The 22,830-nt window shown below is 43.3% G+C and overlaps 1 protein-coding gene across 45 annotated transcripts in view; it reads right to left on the reverse strand.

Moving 5' to 3' along the window:
• Positions 1–745: 745 nt before the first annotated feature.
• Positions 746–22,830, reverse strand: part of PEG3 (paternally expressed 3) — a 31,876-nt gene continuing 9,791 nt past the window's right edge. For 8 of the 45 annotated variants that reach the window (XM_074024889.1, XM_074024888.1, XM_074024887.1 and 5 more), the window contains 10 exons: positions 21,235–21,372; positions 19,395–19,460; positions 17,648–17,723; positions 15,534–15,696; positions 14,864–14,953; positions 14,029–14,112; positions 12,607–12,710; positions 9,549–9,651; positions 8,384–8,476; positions 746–8,216 (listed from right to left, as the gene is read on the reverse strand). In XM_074024889.1, coding sequence (XP_073880990.1) covers positions 4,309–8,216; positions 8,384–8,476; positions 9,549–9,651; positions 12,607–12,710; positions 14,029–14,112; positions 14,864–14,953; positions 15,534–15,549 — 4,398 coding nt within the window. In that variant the 5' untranslated portion in view covers positions 15,550–15,696; positions 17,648–17,723; positions 19,395–19,460; positions 21,235–21,372 and the 3' untranslated portion in view covers positions 746–4,308. Of the gene's footprint in view, positions 8,217–8,383; positions 8,477–9,548; positions 9,652–12,606; positions 12,711–14,028; positions 14,113–14,863; positions 14,954–15,533; positions 15,784–17,647; positions 17,724–19,394; positions 19,461–21,234; positions 21,373–22,830 lie in introns of all 45 variants that reach the window. The other 37 variants (XM_045380839.2, XM_074024891.1, XM_074024890.1 and 34 more) reach the window with 9 other exon arrangements.

Below are 22,830 nucleotides of genomic sequence, written 5' to 3' on the forward strand. Positions count from 1 at the left end.
ATTTTTATATCTTAAGAGCATAATCCAATCATGTGACATGAAGGACATGAATACAGTCATCTCCTCTGACTTATGAAATCGGGGACACAGCAGTCGCAAATTGGGTATGGTGCCACCCACTGTGGTCGTCAACAGCGTTCCAGTTAGCAAGTTGGTTGAAAAGCTCTGATCACTATGGAATCACAGCCATGTTTAAAAATTACTATCAGGGATGACAACCTGCTGAATTGCATGGGATGTTTCTGGTGGGGAAGTCAGGTTAAAGTATGGTTAATGAACTTGGGGGAAAACCGGTACCGAGATGACCCACTCAGGATAATTACCTTTTAACCTCAGGCAAGAGTCAGGAATAAACACCTGAGATTATATAATATAGTATTAACACTTTTATGTTAAGGGTTTATTATTTTCTGTGATTTTTTTTATGTTTGAGACAATCTCACATTTCCAATTAAAAATGCCCACTCAAGTAACTAAGATGTACTTGTGCTCATTATCAAGTTTAAAAACATTGTTGGAACGTATGTTTTAGTTTCATAAGGGCAGTTACAAATGTGACATCAGACAGTATTTTTAAATCCCTTAGAAGTAATCATTGAAATAGATAATACTTAAAAATAGAATAAGATTTGTAAACCAAAACTTTTAGGCTTAAGGAGGGACTAAGTTTTTGGATTTATAACTCTAACAAAAGAACATATTTAACAACCCCAAACACAAAACAGACAAAAGAGACTGGCAAATATTTATTTTTAACTTTATTTTTATTGTTGACACTATTACAGATAGATAGAACGACCACAACCATATTAACAAACCAAAAACCTGTGCACAGAAACAAGATGAAGAAAATATATCAAGATGTTAACCACAGTCTTTGGATGGTGAAATCATGGGTGAGGTTCTCTTCTACATTTCTGTAACTTCGAAGTTTCTATAATGAACACATATTTCATATATAATGGAAATATATGTAATAAAGGCGGACTACCAAAACACTAGAATGACGAAGACCTTTCAAGAAAACCGAGACAAAATAACCATAATCCCACAACAACTACACAACTATTTCTTGTTTTCCATCTTTCTTCCCATCTTTGACACTTATGCATACTTATCATTAACACCCTAATAATCACAGACTAGTGCACAGATCAAGATGTTAACAGTAATTGTTGTTGGGTGTTGGGAATATGAGTGAATTTTCTTTACTGAATTTCCAAACTTTTCTATGAGTATGTATTATATTTGTAATGGAAAAATACATACATAAAATTTATTACCACAACACCAAAGATTATTTAAGGAATTTGAGACAAAATATTTAACCAAGTTCCCACAACGACAACACTATTTTAGCTATTTTCCACATCTTTTCATTTTAGACTTTATGCACACATATTTAACAGTGTTATAATCACAAACTTGTGCACTGAAACAAGACGGAGGAAATAGATCAAGATGTTAGCAGTAGTTGTTGGGTGTTGGGAATATAGGTAATTTTTTAAAATAATTTACTGTATTTTCTAATTTTTCCTCTGGGTATGTATTATGCACACAATGGAGACATACATAATACACTGTTATCAGAACATTATTATAGGGAACATTTGAAAAAATTAAGGTGAAAGTATTTAACCATAATTCCACAAAGGTAACGTAACAAGCTATTTTGAATATACATTTTGACACAGTTATAATCATAAACCTGTGCACAGAAACAAGCATAAACAAGATAGAGGAGACTATATCTGTCTTTGGATGGTGGGAATATGATTTTTTTTCCTCCACTTTTCTGTAATTTCCAAGTGTGTGATAATGAGTTCAAATTATGTTCACAATGGAAATGTGATCATAAACTTTTTAGTAACACTACCATAAAGAACATTCAAGAAATTTAAGAAAATAATGCTCAACTATAAGCCTACAACACCACCACAACAGCTTTTGACTATAAGCATATATTTTTAAACAGTTATAACTGTAGTATAAATATACTTTCATGTCCTGCTCTCTCCACTTAATATTCTGTAAATATATTTCCACGTTGCTACATAACTCGTGATTATCATTTTTAAACAGCTGCATTAAGTGTCCACAGATAAGTTGAAGCAATCATTCTCTTGTTTACCATTTGTTACTACCTTTTCACTAACTTAAGGTTGGAACGGACACCCTTACTTATGGCAAGGTGCTTTCTGAAAAGGGTCTACCACTGCCAACAATGTTAACACCAAGTAACGAACCCACAAAGTTCACCCCGACATCAACATTGATTCTCGTTTCAAGAGTCCTCTTCCCATGTAGTACACCTCACTGCCCCTCAGCTTTCCCGATGTCCGTTCCAACCTCAGGTCTTCCTATGCAGCTAGCTCTCACCTATACCATACCATCAAAGGCTCCTTTTCCAAACTGCTCAGGACACCCCACTCAATTCCTTCTCAGCAACCTGGACTTCCACAGTTCTTGCCTCTGGTGTTTTCTTCTGTCTGTCTCCTCTCCCCTCCTAGATCTGGTGATATATTAGGACTCCCTTCTTTGGCTTACTCATTTCTGCTTCTAGCTCTCTGCTCTACAATCTTCCTAAATGTTGACACTCTCTGCATCTTTGACATACTTCCAAGCCCTAATCCTGCAGATCCAGAAGAGTAAGATTCAGACACATTTCCCCCAGTGGGTATTTTAATTTTGCTTGTTCAAATGATCTACACTTACATTTTGCAAATCTTTTTTTTTTAAATTTTTTAAATTTTAAATTTTTTTTTCCAGCCAACTCAAGGCCAAAAAAAAAAAAAAAAATCTCTTAATATAGTTATTATGCAAGGGTAGGGGAAGCAAAGGAGCACAGGTAGTCCACAGAATAGGACACAGGAAACCTCAAGCTGTGAGGTCAATTTGTGATTAAAAGGAATACTAAGATTAGATGAACGCGACACTCAGAAATACTCTAGGAGAGCTGAAAAAGAAGGAACAGATGTTAACAAAACAAATTAAGGCTGCTGGGGAACCTGAGTCCATGTTAAGCTTGGGTTGACTGTAAAGAAAGCAATTTTTTTTTTTTTTAATGCAAGTTAGACATGGAGTTAGAGGGTCAGATAAATAACGAAGAGAATTAAGTTAGCGATAGAAAGATCTAAGGATACTAGCTCCTGGGCACCTAGGGTGCAAACTGACTTGTGGCAGCATAGGCTGGTGCTGCAAAGGGGACCCAAGCCATGTTGCTACTTGTCACTTAAGGCAGCAAGCGCACAAAGGAAGTGATGAAAGGTCATTAGCCTGCATCATTATTTACAGCATGAGAGCCTCTCCTACGGTTCTCAACCTTCATTAGGCACTACTGTGATCTAGTGATGGTTGTAACCCATTCTTTAAAGGCAAAGATGTAAGATTTACAGGGAAAAGCTTCGGGTTTTATCAATTCACTATCATCAAACACATACTGAGTTGGTTTAAAAAAAAAAAAAAAAAATCCAGAAAACAAACTTGTAATATTTTTGCATGACAACCACTTCAACAAACGTAACGATGTGGGAACCAATCAATTTGGGTCACAAAAAGTCAATCCGTATATTGTAAAGCCTTACACAGTATTAGGTTCCAAAGTGATGGTGCAGATGAAATGGCTGCAGAAAGAAGCTAAAGTACTTCTCTTTTCAAACAGCAAAGAGTAAAAGACATGTTATCTATCATGCCCACACCTTCACAAGACTGTTCAAGGGTAAGAAACAAAACAATTACTTGAAAAAGATACTGACAGGGTTCAAATAATGCACAATAAATCTTTCTTGGGATCTAAGACACTTACAAATATATTCAAATTTGTTGCTCTCTTCCTCCTCCAAAAAAAAAAAAAAAAATTCAGAGTACCAGGTAAGGTACCTCTGTAAACTGTAACTGTATATCATATTAAATCCAAATCTATGTGATCACTGTTCTGCCATAATTTGCTATTTTATATACACCTCAGGAAACACTATATATACATTACACAAGTGTCATTTACAGTTGGTTTGGGCAACCTTTGTAGTATGGAATACTCATAGGGTTTTCTCAATCTGGTTACTTGGAAAGGTAAGATGTGTGCTGTGGCTTTCCCACATGCAGACACTGTCATCTGAAGGGGAAAGCTTAAGACTGGAATCTCCACATTCATTCTCTTTTCAATATGAGTTTGGAGATGTTAAGTCAGGTGTGTAACACACTAAGGTTAAGTCTCCTACTGACATTATCATGGATTGGTTTGAATTCTCTGTGGTTTGGTAAGGGTCAAGTCCTAGGTGAAGGTTTTCTAACCTTTACCCCATGCCCTCAGCCAGTGTGGGTATTCTGGTGTCTGGCGAGGGACAGGCGGTCACTAAAGAGCTGCCCACAGACGTCACATTTGAAGTACTTCTCATCAGCTTGATTGGCACCACCTGTGCTGGTGCTGGCATGTTCGATGTAGCCTGAGCACTCCCCAAAGGCATTTGCAGGCTCAAATATGATCATGCTGGCATGAGTTTTCAGGTGCTCACCGAATGCTGTGCTGGAAGTGAAGGTTTCTGTGCATTCATGGCAATCATAGTATGGTTCTTCTACCTGAATCTCTTCATCTTCAGCTTCTTCTGGGTCTTCAATTCCCACACCGTCAGGCTCGTCGGCATCTCCCTCTGGCTCTTCAGCTCTTTCTTCTGGGTCTTCAATCCCTGCACCATCTGGTTCATCGGCATCCCCATTTGGCTGCTCGGCCTCTCCATTCGGCTGTTCAGCCTCTCCATTGGGCTCTGCAGCCTCTCCATCTGGCCCTTCAGCCTCTCCGTTTGGCTCAGCCGCCTCCACCTCTGGCTCGGCAGCCTCCACTTCCGGCTCGGCAGCCTCCACTTCTGGCTCGGCAGCCTCTACATTTGACCCCTGAATCCTCAGAACTACTTGTGGAACGTGGACATTGGCTTCAACTTCCTGGGCTGCTGCTGCTGCAGCTGCAGCTGCTGCTTCATCATCATCATCATCATCTTCCAGATGAAGCTCCTTATGTTTAGTGAGGACTGTGCTATGAATAAAGGACTTTCCACAATCCTTGCATTCATAGAATGGTATAGCTCCTTTGAGGGGCTCAGTAAGAAATGAGGTGTGAGTATAGGTGGACCCATACTCATAAGGCTCATTCTTATGAACAGTTACATGATCTGCAAGTTCTGCTGGGTTGATGAAAGCCTCTCCACAGATTGCACATTCAAAGACTCTCTCTTCGGTCTGACTTCTCTGAAACTCAGTGAGGGCTAAGCCTGGAATGATAGCTTCCTCAGCCATCTGGCTCTGCTCCAGTAAATCATCTTCCCTGTGAAGTCTCATATGCTCATTAAGGGCAGAGCTATGAATGAAGCCTTGTCCACACAAAAGGCATCGAATGGCCGACCCAGCAAGAGCAGGATTCCTCTCTGCAGCACGATTCCTCCGTGGCTTCATGGGCAAGAGGGCAATAAAACCATCATCACACCCCTTCATGGAATACAACTGGTCTTGTTCATGGATTCTCTGATGCTCGAAAAGGAATGAGCTATGAATAAAAGATTCCCCACACTTTGGACATTCATACAGCTGCTCTCCAGTGTAATCTCTCTGATACTCGCTGACGGAATGGGTGTGAATTACAGAATGTGTGTACTCCCGACTGTCAACCAGGCACTTCCTGCTGTGGACTTTCTGATGGTCTGTGAGGTCTGTGAGATCCACAAAGCCCAGGCCACAGTCCTCACATTCATAGATTGCGTTATCAGGGTCATCCTTCTGCAGGTCTTCCATGTCTGAGCCTTGAATGACAGGGTCTTCAATTGTCTCCTGACCATGGGTCTCCTCGCCGTAGGTCTCCTCGCCGTGGGTCTCCTCGCTATAGGTCTCCTCCCCACGGATCTTCTCACCTTGAGACTCCTTACCATGAGACTTCTCTTGGTCATAGATTTTCTGGTATGTGTTCAGGTCTTTGCTGGTAGCAAAAAATTGTCTGAATTCCTTAAATTTGTTCCACGCTTGCTGTTTAGCATACTGCTCTTGGGCATAACTTGTTTGAGGGTCAGTAGGGGCCAGGCTGCGAATGACAGACCATTCGTAGTTTCTGCTTCCAGAGGGCTTCTCTCTATCATGAATCTTCTGGTGCTCAGTGAGGTCAGAGATACGCCCAAAGCACTCCCCACACTCCTGACATTCATAGAGCATCCCTCGAGGGCGAAATGTTTGTTCACCAAAAGGTAGAGAGTGAATTACAGAGGTCTCATTGCTCCTATGCTCAATGTATTTCTTTTTAGCACGAGCCTTCTGGTATTCACGGACATTTGAGCTGGGAACAGAGAATTCACCATCCTTCTTAAATTCACCAGATCCCTCTCCAGGAACACTTTTCTGAGGTCTGGCATGGGATACACTCTGTATGACAGAGTCTCCATAGTTGTGATCCTTACTGCCCCCTTCACAAGGGTTCTCTCTGGCAGGAATCTTCTGTCGCTTATCATTAAGGTCTGAGATATAAATGGAGCATTCTCCCTTCTCATTAGATTCCACCAATTCATTTCCACTGTGACTTCTTGGAGGTTTGGAAGTCACTAAGCTATGGATAACAGACCTACTGTATTCCCTTCCTTCAGACGTGTTCCCTCCAGCACGAACTCTCTGATGGTTGATAGCATCGAAGCTCTGAATAGTAGACTCTGCCGTTACTTTTGGTTTACTGGGCCCCGCTACACTGTGACTTTTCTGAGCTTCCACAGAGGCTAAGCTATGAATAACAGACCTCTCATATGATTTCCTTTCATAGACATTTTCCTTAGTGGGAATCTTCTGGTTTTCATAGGGGTTAGAGCTAATGGTGAATGCCTTCTCATCCTCATCACTTTCAGGAGGTCGTGTTATAGTATGACTCTTCTGAGATTCAGTGAAGGGTCCACTATGAATGACAGATTTCTCGTACCCTCTGCCTTCAAAGAGGTTCTTTCGAGAATGAATTTTCTGATGCTCACTGAGCTCTGAGCTTTGCATGAAGGCATCCCGGCTATCTGTAAAGTCATAGAGCTTCTCCTTATTGTAAGTCTTCTGACGCCTTTTAAGGGACTGACCAGGAATAAAGGTTTCCTCACATACCTTACCCTTATTTTCAAATGGGTTCCCTCTAGTATGGATTTTCTGATGTTCTTTCAGGGATGAGCTATGAAGGAAAGTCTCCCCACACACCTTACATTCGTACATTTTCTCTTTACCGTACATTTTCTGAAACTCATTAAGGGTTGGGCTGGGCCTAAAGGTTTCCCCGCGCTCACGATCACGTTCACGCTCATTATCTTTGTCATCCCCAAAGTGGATTTTCTGGTGCTCAATCAGGGCAGAACTATGAAGGAAGGTTTCCTTACACACCCTGCACTCATAGAATTTGTCTTTGCCATATATTTTCTGAAGCTCACTAAAGGTTGGGCTAGGCATGAAGGCCTCCTCACACTCCTGATTCTTACATTCCACAGGATATTCTCTAGCATGAATTTTCCGATGTTCAGCCAAGGCGGCACTCTTATTGAAGGTCTCTCCACAGTCCTTACATTCAAAACGTTTCCCTCCAACCTGACTTTTCTGAACTTCACTGACAGCCACACTGTGAATAAAGGACTCACCATACTCATAGAGGTTCTCTCTAGTATGCATGATCTGGTGCTCAACAAATTCTGAGATGACACTGAACGACCTCCCACACTCATCACATACATATGGCATTGCCCCAAAATCAATTGGCTGCGACTCACTAAACGACGGGGAGCTGAGGCTGCTCAGGTTGCTCATGCTCACGGCTTTTCTCATCTCACTACCACATTCAAAGGGCTTCTTCCTGGGACAGCCTTTTTGATCATGAATCGAGCCCTTCCCATCCGTGTCAAAATGATAGCGCCTCTTTCTTTCCAGAACTCTCTTTCTGGAAACAAGGGTTGAATTAAACCTAAAGCCTCCCCTAAATGCATTCCCTTCATAAACCCTCTGCTGGATCACTGACTCCCTCTTGTGCAATGAAACGTCCTTCCAGTTAGCATCTGACATTCTGGGGAATCTCTGTGACTGGTCGCTTGACTCCCTTGCTCTTCCCGATTTGGAACTGCGCGACACATCCTTGATGAATTTTTCCATTATCACTCCGTGGGAAGACTCATCTTCACAAATCCCCCGCCGGTGGGTTGATTTTTTGGCTTCAGGCATAGTTTTTAGACCTGGAAAGAAACCCTAAATGTAAATACTCCCTAGTCCCCACAGGAAGGACAGTGGGACTTGGAGGGGTGCACCCTTCTGTGATGTTTACGAATGCAAAGTGTAGAAGGTTCCTTGATAGCATCTTACTGGCTGTGTGGCTCCTCTGTGGGATGTGCCTCCTGCTTACCTCGACTGGTGCTTGGGTAGGCACTTCTCTTGGATCTTGATGAGTGGCCCTGCGTCATGTGGGAGTGGCCATCGTCTTCAGCAAGCTGCACTCCTGGTCACAAGGACAATATGGTGCCTCAAATTCAAGTTGAGGACCAAGACTCATCCCCATAAATTGATCTTCATCTTTCACTGAGCCTCTAAATATGAGGTGGCCCACATCTGATTCCTTGGATGTCAGAAGACATTTGCTGTCTCATTTTCCTACTATCTATTCCCTAATCCATTGTAATCTGCAAGTAATTCTTCTGACTCCACTCAGAAATGTGCACAAAGACCTCACATGTCCCTGAAATCAGTGCATTGTCTTTTAGTCTTCACCTTCTTGTAACCACTTTTTTTTTTTTTTTTTGAGACGGAGTCTCGCTCTGTCACCCAGGCTGGGGTGCAGTGGCCAGATCTCAGCTCACTGCAAGCTCCACCTCCCAGGTTTACGCCATTCTCCTGCCTCAGCCTCCCAAGTAGCTGGGACCACAGGCGCCCGCCACCTCGCCCGGCTAGTATTTTGTATTTTTTAGTAGAGACGGGGTTTCACCATGTTAGCCAGGATGGTCTCAATCTCCTGACCTCGTGATCCGCCCGTCTCAGCCTCCCAAAGTGCTGGGATTACAGGCTTGAGCCACCGTGCCCGGCCCTTGTAACCACTTTTTAAGTCCTCTTTTTCACTGGCCTTCTTCCTCTTACCTCACGACTGCTCTTCCTCCACCCGCTCCCTCGAGGCCCCATGGCCTTATAGACCTGCAGGACAGCCAACTGCCCACTACCAACTTAGGCTAGATGTCTTCCAGGAAAGTCCACATGGGAACTCAGGATTCCATCCTGAATGTCTACTTAAAAACCTCCAGTGCTACCGCTCTGGAAAAAGGTATCAACTCTTGTGGCAAGAAGCATCTCCCTGCTTGTCCCCACCCTGTACAATATATCTTTACCCAAAGCCAGAGGCATTTCTTAAAAATACACATTTCATCATTTACTCCCTCATTTGAAATCTTTCATAGATTTCTTACTACCCTTGAAGTCCAAATATATTAATGTGTCGGACTCTAACATCCAGCTTAAAAAGGAGCAAGATGACAAAATGCTCCAATGACTGGACTGGGAGTGACTGAGAAGCAGCTGCTTACCCAGGGAGAGCAGCTTCCTGTAGTTTTCCATGTTGTCCTGGATTGTGTTGTGAGGTTTCCTGTCCTCAGTGAGGTCTACCACATTTTGGTATGATTCAGCATCCTAAAACAGCAAACACAGACCTCTCAATGGAGTCTGTCCCCACCGATATCCAAAGACAGAATAATGTTGGCGACATGGGAGCTACATATATGAAGTTATATAGTAAGTGCTCACGGTATTGGGGTTCTGAGTGATCCAAGTCAAGTGTTACTAGGGGCCTACGTCGTACCTACCTTGGTGCTACACTCTGAGGCAGATCCCAAAGACGCATGACACATATTCCTTGCCCTCATGCAGCTTATAATTTGGTTGGAGAGAAAAGACTCATGAAACAATTAGAGAACAATAAACAATAAATTGGGGTACAGATAATAAGTGCTAAACGGGTTTTGTAGAGGGACAGTTCAGGATGGGCCTGAACAGTGTGCAAAGGTTTGTGGAGGGCAGGTGGGGCCTTAAGTGGCGGGTAAGGTTATGATACATAGAGAAAGGGATTGGTGGGAAAACTTAAACAGACTAAATCTCAAACAGGCATGGAGTACTCAGGGAACAGAAAGAAGACACACACATTCAGGCAGACGTCTGGTCAGGATGTGACTTAAACCTCCCTCCTGGTTTCTCCATGGCATAGCACGGCTATACTGAGGGAGTTTCCAGTTTGCAGAATTTCCAAATAACCCAGGAATAACTGTAAGCCCTGAGGGCATTTTTATAATTGCCTTTTCTGTTTTAATGGACATTTACCTAAAAAGGAATTTAAAAATTCCTCGAATTACTCAGGAGAACCTTCTACCAGGATCCTAAAGGACCTTTGCTTATTGCCAGAGGGCCGACTAGAACACTACTGGTTTCAGGGAGTCATGGTTCCAGGAAGAATGGCACTGAGGCTGGAGAGAGACTTGAGGAGGGAGACGGTGCTATGGGAAGCCCACAGGCTTTGGAGCTGGACAGAGATCTGGGTCAAAGGAGGATCGCACCAATTATGAGCTGTGCAACCTTGGGAACAGAAATCTTTCTGAACCTTTCTTTCAGGTTCTTCACCTGTAAAATGGGGAGAAGTGCATTTATCTGCTTTGCAATACCGTGGGTGAGGATTTTCGGCAATGTGATGCGTTGCTTAAATATTAAGAAAAATTATGTAAAGGAAATACATATGTTTTGATATTAAATCCACCATAGTTCTATTGCTGGGAAAAGGCATGGAGCAACATGAAAAATGTAGCAAAAAAGAAGGTTTGCTGAATAAGGTATATATCAAGAAAACAAAGAGGTACGGGCATCTGGGTTTAAGAGGGAAGCCTTATTTATGCACTGCCTGTGTCCTGCCACAAAAAAGCAAAAACAACGACAAAAACTAAGTAGGGCAAGGAAACAAAGCAGAGCTTCACAGATAAAATTCTTTTCTCACATGAAAGAAAAAGCACACTTTGATTTGAAATTAAAATCTAGGCAAGTAGGCAGCCCTACATTGGTTGTTCACTTTGTGTTTGTAATCAACAATGACATCTTAATGTATACAAACTGCAATCAAGTTCAACGGAAGAGATGCTGTTCTGAAAACAATGCTAGTATGGCACAATGTAATTTTCACAACATGATCCATACATGTGAACAATTAAGAGATTTACACATGATGCTAAAAGATGAGAGAATTTTCTGTTTTGTACACCTCCAAAACGTAATTTGTCATTTGCTGCTGGGGTTACTACTATACTGCATCAGTAGGAATCAGTAGCTTCCAGACTTTTGATTATGCAGACATGGGGCTTGGATGCCAATTCTTCACAGATTGTCAAGGAAGGGCATTTAAAAAGCAAAACAAGACAAAGCCCAACTACCAGGATACCAATGGCCAGGCCCACACATGCCTGCAGCCTTCTTCCTGTATCCCAGTCACTTGGCCCTTTGTTTAGTTCCTATCCCACAACTTTAGCTGAGCTCTCCCTAATGCCTGGGGTCCCCTCCCACAACACCTGACCCAGTCTGCTCCTTGCTCTAGACGGCAACTGTTAATGCCTCCAAGACATTTCCCTTCAATCCAAATCAAGGCCCTTGTTACAATTTCTTGTTAACTCTCTATTTTTCCTTGAGGGCACTGAGAACGATTAGCAGTTATATACAACATTTATGTCAATATTTATTTGTGCAACTGTCAAAAGCTTCTCAGGGCAGGGCCCCTCTCTGTGTTGCTCACTGCTGTGCCCCCCAGGGCCTAGGCCTGCTATCTGACATGGGGTAGGCACTGATACATAAAGGAAAGCAAGGTTCAGCCCAATGGCTCCTCCCTTCTTTGAGTCCAGTCAGTGCTGGGGTCTTCCTCCACACTCCACCATGTCTAAGTGACCCCTTTCCTCCTTCCTAAAAAACAAGCTCAAGTCCCACCTTTTTTTTCCCTTCATGAATCTCCCTGGCACATGCTGCCTCTTCAACCACAACTGCCATAACATTTAATGGTATGCCTACCATGTGCCAGGTACTTTATGTATGTGTATGAGTGACTTTTCACAGCAGCTCTGGGAGCAATCACCATACTCATTTTACAGATGAGGAAACGGAAATTCAGCTTAGTTGAGTAAATGGCCCAAGGCCAGCTAGCAAGTGGCAGAGCCAGGCTTTGAACCCAGCTCTTGTCAGCTCCAGAGCCTTTGCTCTCCCTGGCCAGTCTACTCTGCAGACCCACAGCTTTCCTGGCTCCCTCTTGAGGACCAGAAACATCTCCAGAGTCACTCTGCTTCCCCGGCCCTGTAGGGAACGGCAATGTGACCAACCTACCAAGTGACACACATGCTGAGGGGCAGTAGCTCCTCTGACCACATGAACGACACCGACAGCCAGCAGCAGCCTGGGCTACTTGTCACCTATGGGATGGGCCTGGGCTCTTCCTGGAGGGCTGGGGCTGTCACCCCAGGTGGGACTCTAGGGGCAGATAAACAAACACACCATCCGAGGAAAGAAAGGCATCTCTGCCACGAAATGAAGATGGCCTTTCTAGAAAGAGAGGAAACCTGAGCATACCTGAGATCGGGACTCGTAAGCCCTGGAGTCCCTGTCATCATCTCTTTCCATTTCAAAGCTTGTTTTCGCCATCACAGGAAGGGAAAGATCCCGCTGAGGCATCCCTGGGAAGACAAAAGGCATCAACAAGAAGCAGGGCCCAGTCCATCCTGCAGGTCCCAGGTTTGTCCTACTCAACTGTGAAGCCGGCTGGGGTGTGAGTGTATAACAGCAAGTGCCTTTCTCTTCTCTGTACTCTGTGGCAGCCTCTGAGGAGTCCCATAAAACCAGTGGCCCTACAAAAACACAGACCCAGAGCAGGGCCAGGGACCCTGCCTCATCCTTCTGCTCCCAGTCTCGCAGGTGGTTCAGATTGTGACCAAGCTGTGTGGGTCCAGTGCAGTGTCCACTAGCCTCATCCTTCGGGCACAACCTCTGGGTCTCCCCAGCTGCAATGTGTGACAGGGAGATGGCATCAAGAGACCGTCCCACAGGGTCATGTCTCTGAACAATGCCTAATGTGTTGTGAACCATCACTAAATGTCACTCACTCCTGATATCCTTCTCCTGATCAATTTTAGGGGTGCCCTGCTGCCCAGAGCAGTGCTCTCCAAGTCCAGGAAGAAGAGGAAATGATTTCCAGCAGTATGGACACCAACACCACATTGGTGTGATGATTGATTCCCTTTCAAATCTCAGGCCTGGTGCTCAGATGTGGCACTGCACTTTCCTAACACTGCAAGAAGTCATTGCAGACATTCCTAGTTAACAACATTGTTAAAATGTGTTTTTCATTCTGCTTTCTGCCTATGGCACTTTATACTAGTTTTCAATTTTTTTTTTTTTTTTTTTTTTGGAGACGGAGTCTCGCTCTATTGCTCAGGCTGGAGTGCAGTGGTGTGATCTCGGCTCACTGCAAACTCCACCTCCTGGGTTCACGCCATTCTCCTGCCTCAGCCTCCTGGGTAGCTGGGACTACAGGGGCCCGCCACTGCGCCCAGCTAATTTTTTTGTATTTTTTGTAGAGACGGCGTTTCACCATGTTAGCCAGGATGGTCTCGATCTCCTGACCTCGTGATCTGCCTGCCTCAGCCTCCCAAAGTGCTGGGATTACAGGCGTGAGCCACTGCGCCTGGCCTAGTTTTCAATTTTTAGAGTAGCATAATCTTTCATGTAGAAACTTCTAGCTTTTTTAAAAAAATGCACCAGCTTAAGAACACTGAGCAAATAGTTCAGATGGCAACAGGTCTATGTGGTGAAACCTGTGCTGGTGGCACTGAGTGGAACTTCACAAATAGGAGGCTCAGACTAAACTTTTGGGGAAGCAGAATATAGTCCAAATGGAGCAGCAGAAACTTTTGAGGCCCTGGCACTTTCCCCTTCAACCTATGCACAGCACATGCTCTATATCTCCTACTGAGAAAGAAAGTGGTTAAGACTCACTGCTTCTTGGGTTCCTGGTGTAGGACCAGCGGTCTCGTGGCTCCATGTCTCTGCTTCTGCCCCTCCGGTCCCAGTCCCGGTCACCTGAGCGGGTGAGACATTCCAGTGGTTAACAAAGCACTTCGACACACCTGTTTTCCCTGCATGTGCACAAACACCCCTCTGGAAAGAGATGCCACCCTCTTCCCACAAGGAATGTATCCAAAACAGAGAGCTCCAGATTCCCAGGCTCATCTGGCCCCTTCTTTATCATATACCCACAACATGGTTTCTGCAGGCTTTGCGAAAGTGGGGCTTGCTTCCAAGCAAGTTCCAAAGCTCAGTCCAGTAGCTAACCCCCACTTCAAATTCTTTGCTGGCTTCCCACTTCCTAAGGGGCTGAGTCCACATTCAGGAGAATGGATTGCAGACCGTCTACTGTCTGGCAGCCAATCTTAAAGTGCATGTCATTCTACCACAAAAAAACACAAAACCCAAGAAAACAACACACACACCCTCCCTGAAAGCAGTGCTCCCTATAAAAGCTCACTGAAGCATCTTTAATGAACCTTCCTGGGGAGGCTGGGGTACAGTTGGAAGCAGCCTGTTGCAAATTCCAAATAGCTTTAAATATTTTATCGTTGAATAAAATGAAACTAAGTATTTAAGGTGTCTGTTTAGATATAAAAATATCTCATTATGCCATCAATTACTTTACCCTCTCCTCAGATCTCTGAGTGAAGCTGACCACCTGGGGATGGCGGGGCATCTTCGTGGAGGCCCCGACCCACCGTGTCTCCACCTGGAAGCATCTGGCAGCGCCTGCCCACAGCTGACCCAGGGGATGAGTACTCACCACTGAAAGAACGGACTGAGTGAGGTGGTGAGGACTCTCCTCTGTCCCGGGCCATGTCGTCGTCACTGGTCATGTCACTGCTGTTGTCGTCTGAGAGGACACCCATCACCTGGTTACTATCGACCTGGTTACTATCTCTGGCCCATATTCTCACAGTAGTTCCCCCCAATCCCTGAGCTGCATCTCCCTGTCACACACACACATGGTTGGAGTGACCTGATCCTAACATTGTTGAGCTCAAAACCCTTTAGTGGCTTCCAACCACTCCTGACATACTAAAAACTGTGGGCTGTGAGCACCCCGACCTCACCCCCAGACACAAAAAGCCAGAAGGCAATCTCCTAGCACGCCACACCAAAAGGGCAGGAGCCGTAAGACGTTTTCTCCCTTCCACAGAGGTGTCTCCTTTCCCTCTCCTGACTCAGGATGGTGGTTCTGCGCCAGGGAAGTTTTGGCTGCCAGGGGATACCTGGGCATGTGCGGGGACAATTGTGGTGGTCACACCCAGAAAATCATGATGCGGCTCAATTCCACAGTACACGGGACACCCCCACCGCTGCCCAGGACAGAGAACAATCCAGCCCAGACCATGTTGGAAGTGTGGAGGCTGAGAGCCGCAGGGCGCGCCTGAGGCCTGCACTGACCACCATCACCCCATGGAGACTCTTACCTTCCGGTTGGTACATCTCCTTGTAATTCTCCAGCAGAGTGATGAGTTTCTCACAGTTCTCTGGCTTTTTTGCTCGCACCCAAGGCTTGAGCTTTTCAGGGATGATGGTCAGGCACTGCTCAAGGACCAAGGGCTCGATGGTCTCCTTAGTGCGAGTCTCCGGCTGCAACCAATCAAGGCAGAGGTTTCGGAGTTTGACCAGGGTCTTCCGAGGCCCAACAAATTCCACGTAGATTATGTTCCGAAACCTCTGATGAAAAAACTGAGAGTCAGTTGGACCTTCTCCTATGACGACATCCGGCTCCTTAGTCAAGTCACTGTCTAGCTCATACAGATTTGGGGCCCAGGACTTCTTAGGTGTGGTGGCAGACAAGTGCTTTGGAGGCAGCGTTTCTCTAAGTAAAATTTTCACTGGAGGAACCAAACATGAGTCAACGGGAAAGACGCGGCAGCCCCTGACCGTCAGTACTCAGGGACCTGTAGATCGTAAGGAGATATACACATGTCCCAGAAGTTGAGGACCAGGCAGCAGTGAAGGCCACCCTACCAGGGGCATCAACAATGCTTTGGGATATGGGAGTCGCCAGGAAATAGACAAACAACTGCACAAAGTTGGCCTCAGCACAGCAGTTACAAGCACGACCCCTGGGCTTCACATAGACCTACTCTTGAGGAGTTAGGTCTGCTACTAACTTGTTAGGTGACTGTGGGCAACTTGTCTAATGCCCTAGAGTCTGTCTCTGTAATCTGAGAAATGAGAATAACAGCACCTCCATCCCTTTCAGAATTGTGAAGCTGAAATAAACTAAGATACCTAAAAAGACTTAACTGCCCAATGCAAGGCACAAGAGAAGTGTTCAAGGCCCTAGCCAGTACTACAATCAGATGTCAGCACATTTATTAGCAAAAATGAAAAGGGAAGTAGGAGCTGGGGCAAATCCTCCCCTAACATTTCTTCCCTTAACACAATCATTAAAACACAGTATACAACATGTAAAAAATGGAAGACCACTCAAAAATATTAAAAGTACTCAACTCTAAGTAACATGACATTATTCCCTCAGACAGTGACAAGTGACCACTGAGCCTCTTGATGCTACTGCATGTTCTTTTGCCCTTCATCAATCTCATCAAAGATCTCATCTGTCTAAAAGAATCGGCTTTCTGTTTTGACATCCCTTTCTTACTGTTTCTTTACCTAGTTCATTTATTTCCTTGTCTTTATTTTATTATCTGCCCCCTTCCATTTTTTAAACTTTTGAGATTGGATATAAACGTAAAGATTTTCAATCTCTCCTCTTTTTTACGTAACCAAGTAAAGCTATACGTTTCCCTTAAAGCATTTTTGCTATCATTTACGTTTTATTACGTATTTTTATGACTTGTCAGCACAACTGGTGCAACTAAGTAGGGCAATATGGGAAAGAAATCGAGGTCTGGGAGCATAAACTACCTACTGGCTTTACTTCCAGAGAAGAAAAAAAAAACATATGCAACAAAAATTTTCTCCCTTTGTTTTAAAAGGAAAGCAAGTTTAAATTTTTTAATTTAAAAAAGTCTAAAGGAAAACGGAAGGTGTTTCCATTATTCAGAGTCTCAATTAGACATTATCACTTGGAAATTAATGTGATAACTGCGGTAAACTCATGTTTACTCGTCTCAGTGATGGGCTCCCACTTCCCTCACTATGCAAACTGCCTTCCCGCGCTCTCTCTTGTAAGTTATCCCATGGAGCTTGGGCACCATCCAGTGCAAATGCCTCGATCCTGAAGACCTTAGCGACTGGACTATTCCCTTGCTGCCCTTCTCCATAGGACTGAGACACCACAGACAGCACAACATAGATAATGCTCTGCTGGGCAGAAGAATCCCAAAGCAAGGGAAGGCAGCAGGCCAGAGAGTCCAGGCTCCAGATGATTGGTGTGACATTTCAGACATGGTCTCTCTAACCCAGGAAAGGCCAAGAGCAGAGGTCTGTGCCTGTGAGGGAGACAGGCAAGGACACACGGCCCAACTCTGCTACGTGGCAGACAGGCTCAGGAGAACACTCTGGTACCTGAGATGATACTAGCCCTCATCCTCAGGCAACAAAACAGCCTCAGATATGTAATCACCTGTCTGGGAACAGGATCCTTTCTGGAACTTCAGACCAAGCAGTTATCCACAGGAAGAGAGTCAAAACACAGGTACCTGCAGACGTTTTAAAGGAAGAAATACATAGACTAAGAATATGAAAGACATATAGAAGGAGTGTCAGAGAATTAACTCCCCAGATGACTGGGGACTCAAATAGCACTGGGGTGATGCCTTCTATACCTTCAGGGAAAGGTCATTCCCATGCTATACAAACCATGCCAGACAGGAGAAATAAAACGCTTTCAAACTGTCTTTATGAAACCAGAACAAGTCAAAAACGCAAGGCAAAGATATCACTAAGAAACCACGAACCAAACTCACGAAAGCAGAAATAAAAGTCTTAATGCTGCTATTTTTGAACATTATTCTATGGAGTTCTACCCAATTACAATAAGACAAGAAAAACACATCTGAGGCACAAAGAGATAAAACTAACATTCCCTTACGTAAGATCTATATACGTATATATGCTTCTATATTATGTGAATTTCTCTCCCCAAAAGACATGAATTGAAGCATAAAGTATCCTAGGTAAAAGCTATATATCAGAATGGTAGACTTATAGAGTTCAACAGGAAATCAACATTTTTTTTTTTGAAGAAAATACAAATAGCCGAATCTGACTCAAGAAGCAGAGAAAAATATGACCACTAGGGAAAAAATCTAAAAAGCTGAAATAATGTAAAGAGCAACTTCCCAAATAAACTTTCTGTGAATAAAATATTTACCATGCTATAAAAACCATTCTAGAGCACAGAAAAGAGATGGAAGACTTCCTACAATTAATTATGTGACCACTTGAATGCCCACATGAATCTTGTCACAAGGTGGATGCCAACTTCTGTGCCAAAACAACAACAACAACAACAAAAAAAACACATTGCTTTTCCTCAAGAAATTCAGGATTAGAGTAAACATACACAATCTTCATTTAACATGCTCAAGATTTTCAGACCAGGCCAATAGAACTTGGCCCTCGGTTAACAGAGCCATTGAAAAATTGAAGTTATCTTTTTAACAGAAAAACTTAAAAAAAAAAAAAAAATCAGACCTGAGCAACTTCCCACCATGGCAGCAGAAATTCATTTGGGAGTAAAGAAAGGGCTTTGGAAACAAAACAATCAATCATAAAGCTGGGCAACATATGTTTGTATGCGCGGGAAGACATAGGCACTCATATACTGCTTGTGGCAATGCAGATGTTAACAAAATTAGAAGTGCACATATCCTTCCTCTCCTATAAATTCTACTTCTACGCATTTACCTCAGAGATATGTAATGGCCTATGTGCAAGAATATATTCACTGAAGTGTTGTTAATAGACAAGATACGTTATGTTCATACAATGAATTACTGTAAAACCCTTTAAAACAAGGCAACCTTAAATAAATGAATATGAGATGATCTCTAACATAGTTAAGTGCAAAACCGGACACAGTGCTGTATATAGCATTCCAGGAAACTAAAAACAGATGTGCTTACACAGACGGTTTCTAGAAGGATATATAAGATGTATATAGCATTCTAAGAAACTAAAAACAGATGTGCTTACACAGATGGTTTCTAGAAGGATATATAAGATGTATATAGCATTCCAAGAAACTAAAAACAGATGTGCTTACACAGACGGTTTCTAGAAGGATATATAAGAGACTATTAATGATGACTAATAGCAGTTGCCTCTGGGTAAGGGAACTAGGGGCCAGGAAAGGGAGGGCAACTTACTTTTTCACTGTATATTCTCCCTTTGTTTTTCGTTTTTATTTTTATTTTACCATGAGCATGTATTACCTAGTCAAAAAAATAAATTCAAAGTTAAAACAATAAACAAAACTATTAGTAGAGGCCTTTAGAGGTTGTGCTACCCACGGAGTGGGTGCAGGCAGCCGTAACATCTTTACACTGGTGCCGAGCCCAGGCTCTTCTCCCCTCCCCTCCCCTTCACCATCCATCCGCAGCTTGAATCCATGGTCATACCCTAACCTGGCCATTTGCAGGGGACATGAGAAAGTCAATTTAGAAAACCCCAAAGAATCAACTTTGAAACCTCTTAGATCCAATAAATACTTATGATATTGCAGTTGCAATCTGAATATACCCCTCAATTATACCCATCAACTGTCAGTACATAAATACAATGCCATCCCCTATCTTGGCAATTCCACTTCTGAAATCTAACTCACAGACCCATCTGCCCATGTGCACAAAGACATACGGTTCAAAAGTGTGTTCACAGAAGCACTGTTTACAACAGCAGAGAACAGGAACAGTCAGGTAAATGCTCAAGCATAATTCCAGTGGCAGAGACCACTGAAAGGCCACCACGTGGGACACAGGAAAATAAAGATGGGCCCAACTTTTCTGCACTATAAAAACCAACCAAAGTAAAAACAAAGCAAAAAGTGAGGGGGAAAGTATTTTATAACATAGATGACAGTTAATATTTGAAATGTAAAAGGTTTTTGGCATTAGGAAAAATAGCCCAATATGAAAATAAACAACACTAATACACAGAGTTCATAAAATTAGTGATAATAAAGGCCGCTTACTTAACATCAGAAATCAAAGAAATGTAAATATTACAATAAACATTTTCTTGACCTGTCGAATGGGCACATGTTTAAAAGATGAAAATTTTTGCTAGTGAGGGTGTAGAGAAGCTGGCTGGTGCAGGCATGAACCACATTTCTGGACCCCATTTTGGCCACTGTTTAAAGCTACTAAAAAAACCACCTACTTCTTTTGAACCAGCAATTCTCCATTTAAGAACAAATATAGCCAAGTAGATAAAATGTTAATAAGAAAAAAAAAAAAGCTAAAACGTCAGCTGCAGCTGGGTGCGGTGGCTCACGCCTGTAATCCCAGCACTTTGGGAGGCTGAGGCGGGTGGATCACCTGAGGTCAGGAGTTCGAGACCAGCCTGGCCAACATGGTGAAACCCCGTCTCTACTAAAAATACAAAAATTAGCTGGGCGTGGTGGCAGTAATCCCAGCTACTCGGGAGGCTGAGGCAGGAGAATCACTTGGACCCAGGAGGTGGAGGTTGCAGTGAGCCAAAATTGCACCATTGCGCTCCAGCCTGCACAACAGAGCTAGACTCCATCTCAAAAAACAACAACAACAACAACAACAAAAAACAAAGTCAGCTGCACACTATGTTTTAACCTTTGTATGTACAGCTAATTTCTGGTTTGTAAAAGGTAAAACCTCGAGCACAAAATAATGGCAGGTAACACATTTTATACATGGAATGGTGGGAAGGGACGAGCACGACTGACAGGGAAACAAACGTGTTCTGTTGTGTTACTGCTATGTAACCACAGTCCTAACACAAGTCACATTAGAGCAACCCAGAGCCAAAGGCAGGAAGAGGAAGTGCTAGTCAGCCTTCTCCTGCAGGGCCACCTGACACAAGGTGGGCCATATGCAATTAGGTTAGCTGCCTTCCTGGCCGCGTGACCCAACCCTTAGCTTTGGATTCACCCCATCCTCTACTTGCCGCCCAAAGGGCAACTAACAATGGGGCCAGATGCTGAATTTGCACCTGCCAGGGCCACATACTTACCTTACCCTGCCTGGGGAAGATCAGATCCCAGGTGACCTTCTGTGACAGCGAGTCTGGCCATCAAAAGCATAACTGCTCTACCCACTCGGCCCCCACTTCCCCAGGCCAGCTTCTCCATGGCAACAGCCACGCCTACCACTGAAGAAAACAGAAGATATGTGTTTGCAGGTGCTGAGAGGAAGAAAGGTCTAAAGGCTTGTCTGATGCTATCAAATGAAACATTAAGGCTGAGGAGTTAGTCTGCCCGAGGATGGCCTAAACGGGCCATCAGTAAAAATGTAGCCTATTAATCAGAGCTGTGCTTGAAAATGTATGAATCCAACAGAACAACAGAGTACCTGTATTTATACCCCACTGCAAGGCCCCATGGGCAAGGACTCTGCTACCTTTTTCATCTCTGTATTTTTATAGGTGTTCAATAAACATTTGCACATAGATGCAAAAACATTTGATAAACCCAATCTAACAAAGTCCAAATAATAGCCCATGATCTTGAAAGGCTATTCCAGGAATACAAGGAGGATGTCCCATAAGGGTAAACTGTTATACAAAGGATGAAAGGGGAAGGGGAGCCCATGAGCAGTATTTCAAGTTAAAAAAATTTGCAAACTTCAACAGCCTTTCCTCATAAGTTCTTAGCAGAGTAAACGCAGGAGACCATCTAAGCATAATACTTATCTCAAAGAAATGCAAACAAGCATGTTATTAAACCCTAAAGGTGTTCCTCTGGAAGTGGGGACAAGGAAGGGACAGCTACATCACAACTACAATTTAACATGACTCTGGAAGTCCTAGCTAGTGCAACTGAAGAAAAAAGTATAAATATGGGGACAGCATTATTTTGAACTACAAAACCTTATGAGTAAATACAGCAAGAGAAATAATTCCCATTAATAGCAAAACAAATAAATAAATCTCCATAAATCAGTTTAACAAAGTTATCTGCAACTTCAAACAAAATTTCAAAAGTTTACAGAGGAACACAAAAATTAGCCAGGGGTGGTGGCATGCGCCTGTAATCCAAACTACTCGAGAGGTTGATGCAGGGGGAGCCCTGGGAGCAGGAGGGTGCAGTGGGCTAAGATCATGCCCCTGCATTCCAGCCTGGGTGACAGAACTAGACCACATCACCAAAAAAAAAAAAAAAAAAATTACAGAAGGGCAATAAGTCTGAAATAAATACATGAAGACATGTGTATCACATTTTAAAAGTTCCTTTTTATTTTGAGATGGGGAGTTTTGACAAACCGATAATCCAGTTCTTCTGGAAGAATAAATGTACAAGAATATCAAGACAACCGTGCATAAGGCCTATATGGAGTGGGAGGTGGTTTGTCTGTAAAATGACTCCAACACATGAAAATAAAGTGTTTTTTCCCATAAGGATATAAGCACAAGGACAAATATACCACTGGGACATAACAGAGTCCAGAATTCAACTGTGTGAAAGTCTATAGACACATGGGGACTTAATGTATAATAAAGGACTGGAAAATGACTCCTTATTTAAATACAAACTAGGAACTTTCTTACAACTACATGGCAAAGGGTAACTTTAACAAAAAGGCCATGACAGGACCGCTGACACTTCAGTGT

The sequence above is a fragment of the Macaca fascicularis genome, chromosome 19 (assembly GCF_037993035.2).
Source record: "Macaca fascicularis isolate 582-1 chromosome 19, T2T-MFA8v1.1".
NCBI classification, from domain to species: Eukaryota; Metazoa; Chordata; class Mammalia; order Primates; family Cercopithecidae; genus Macaca; species Macaca fascicularis.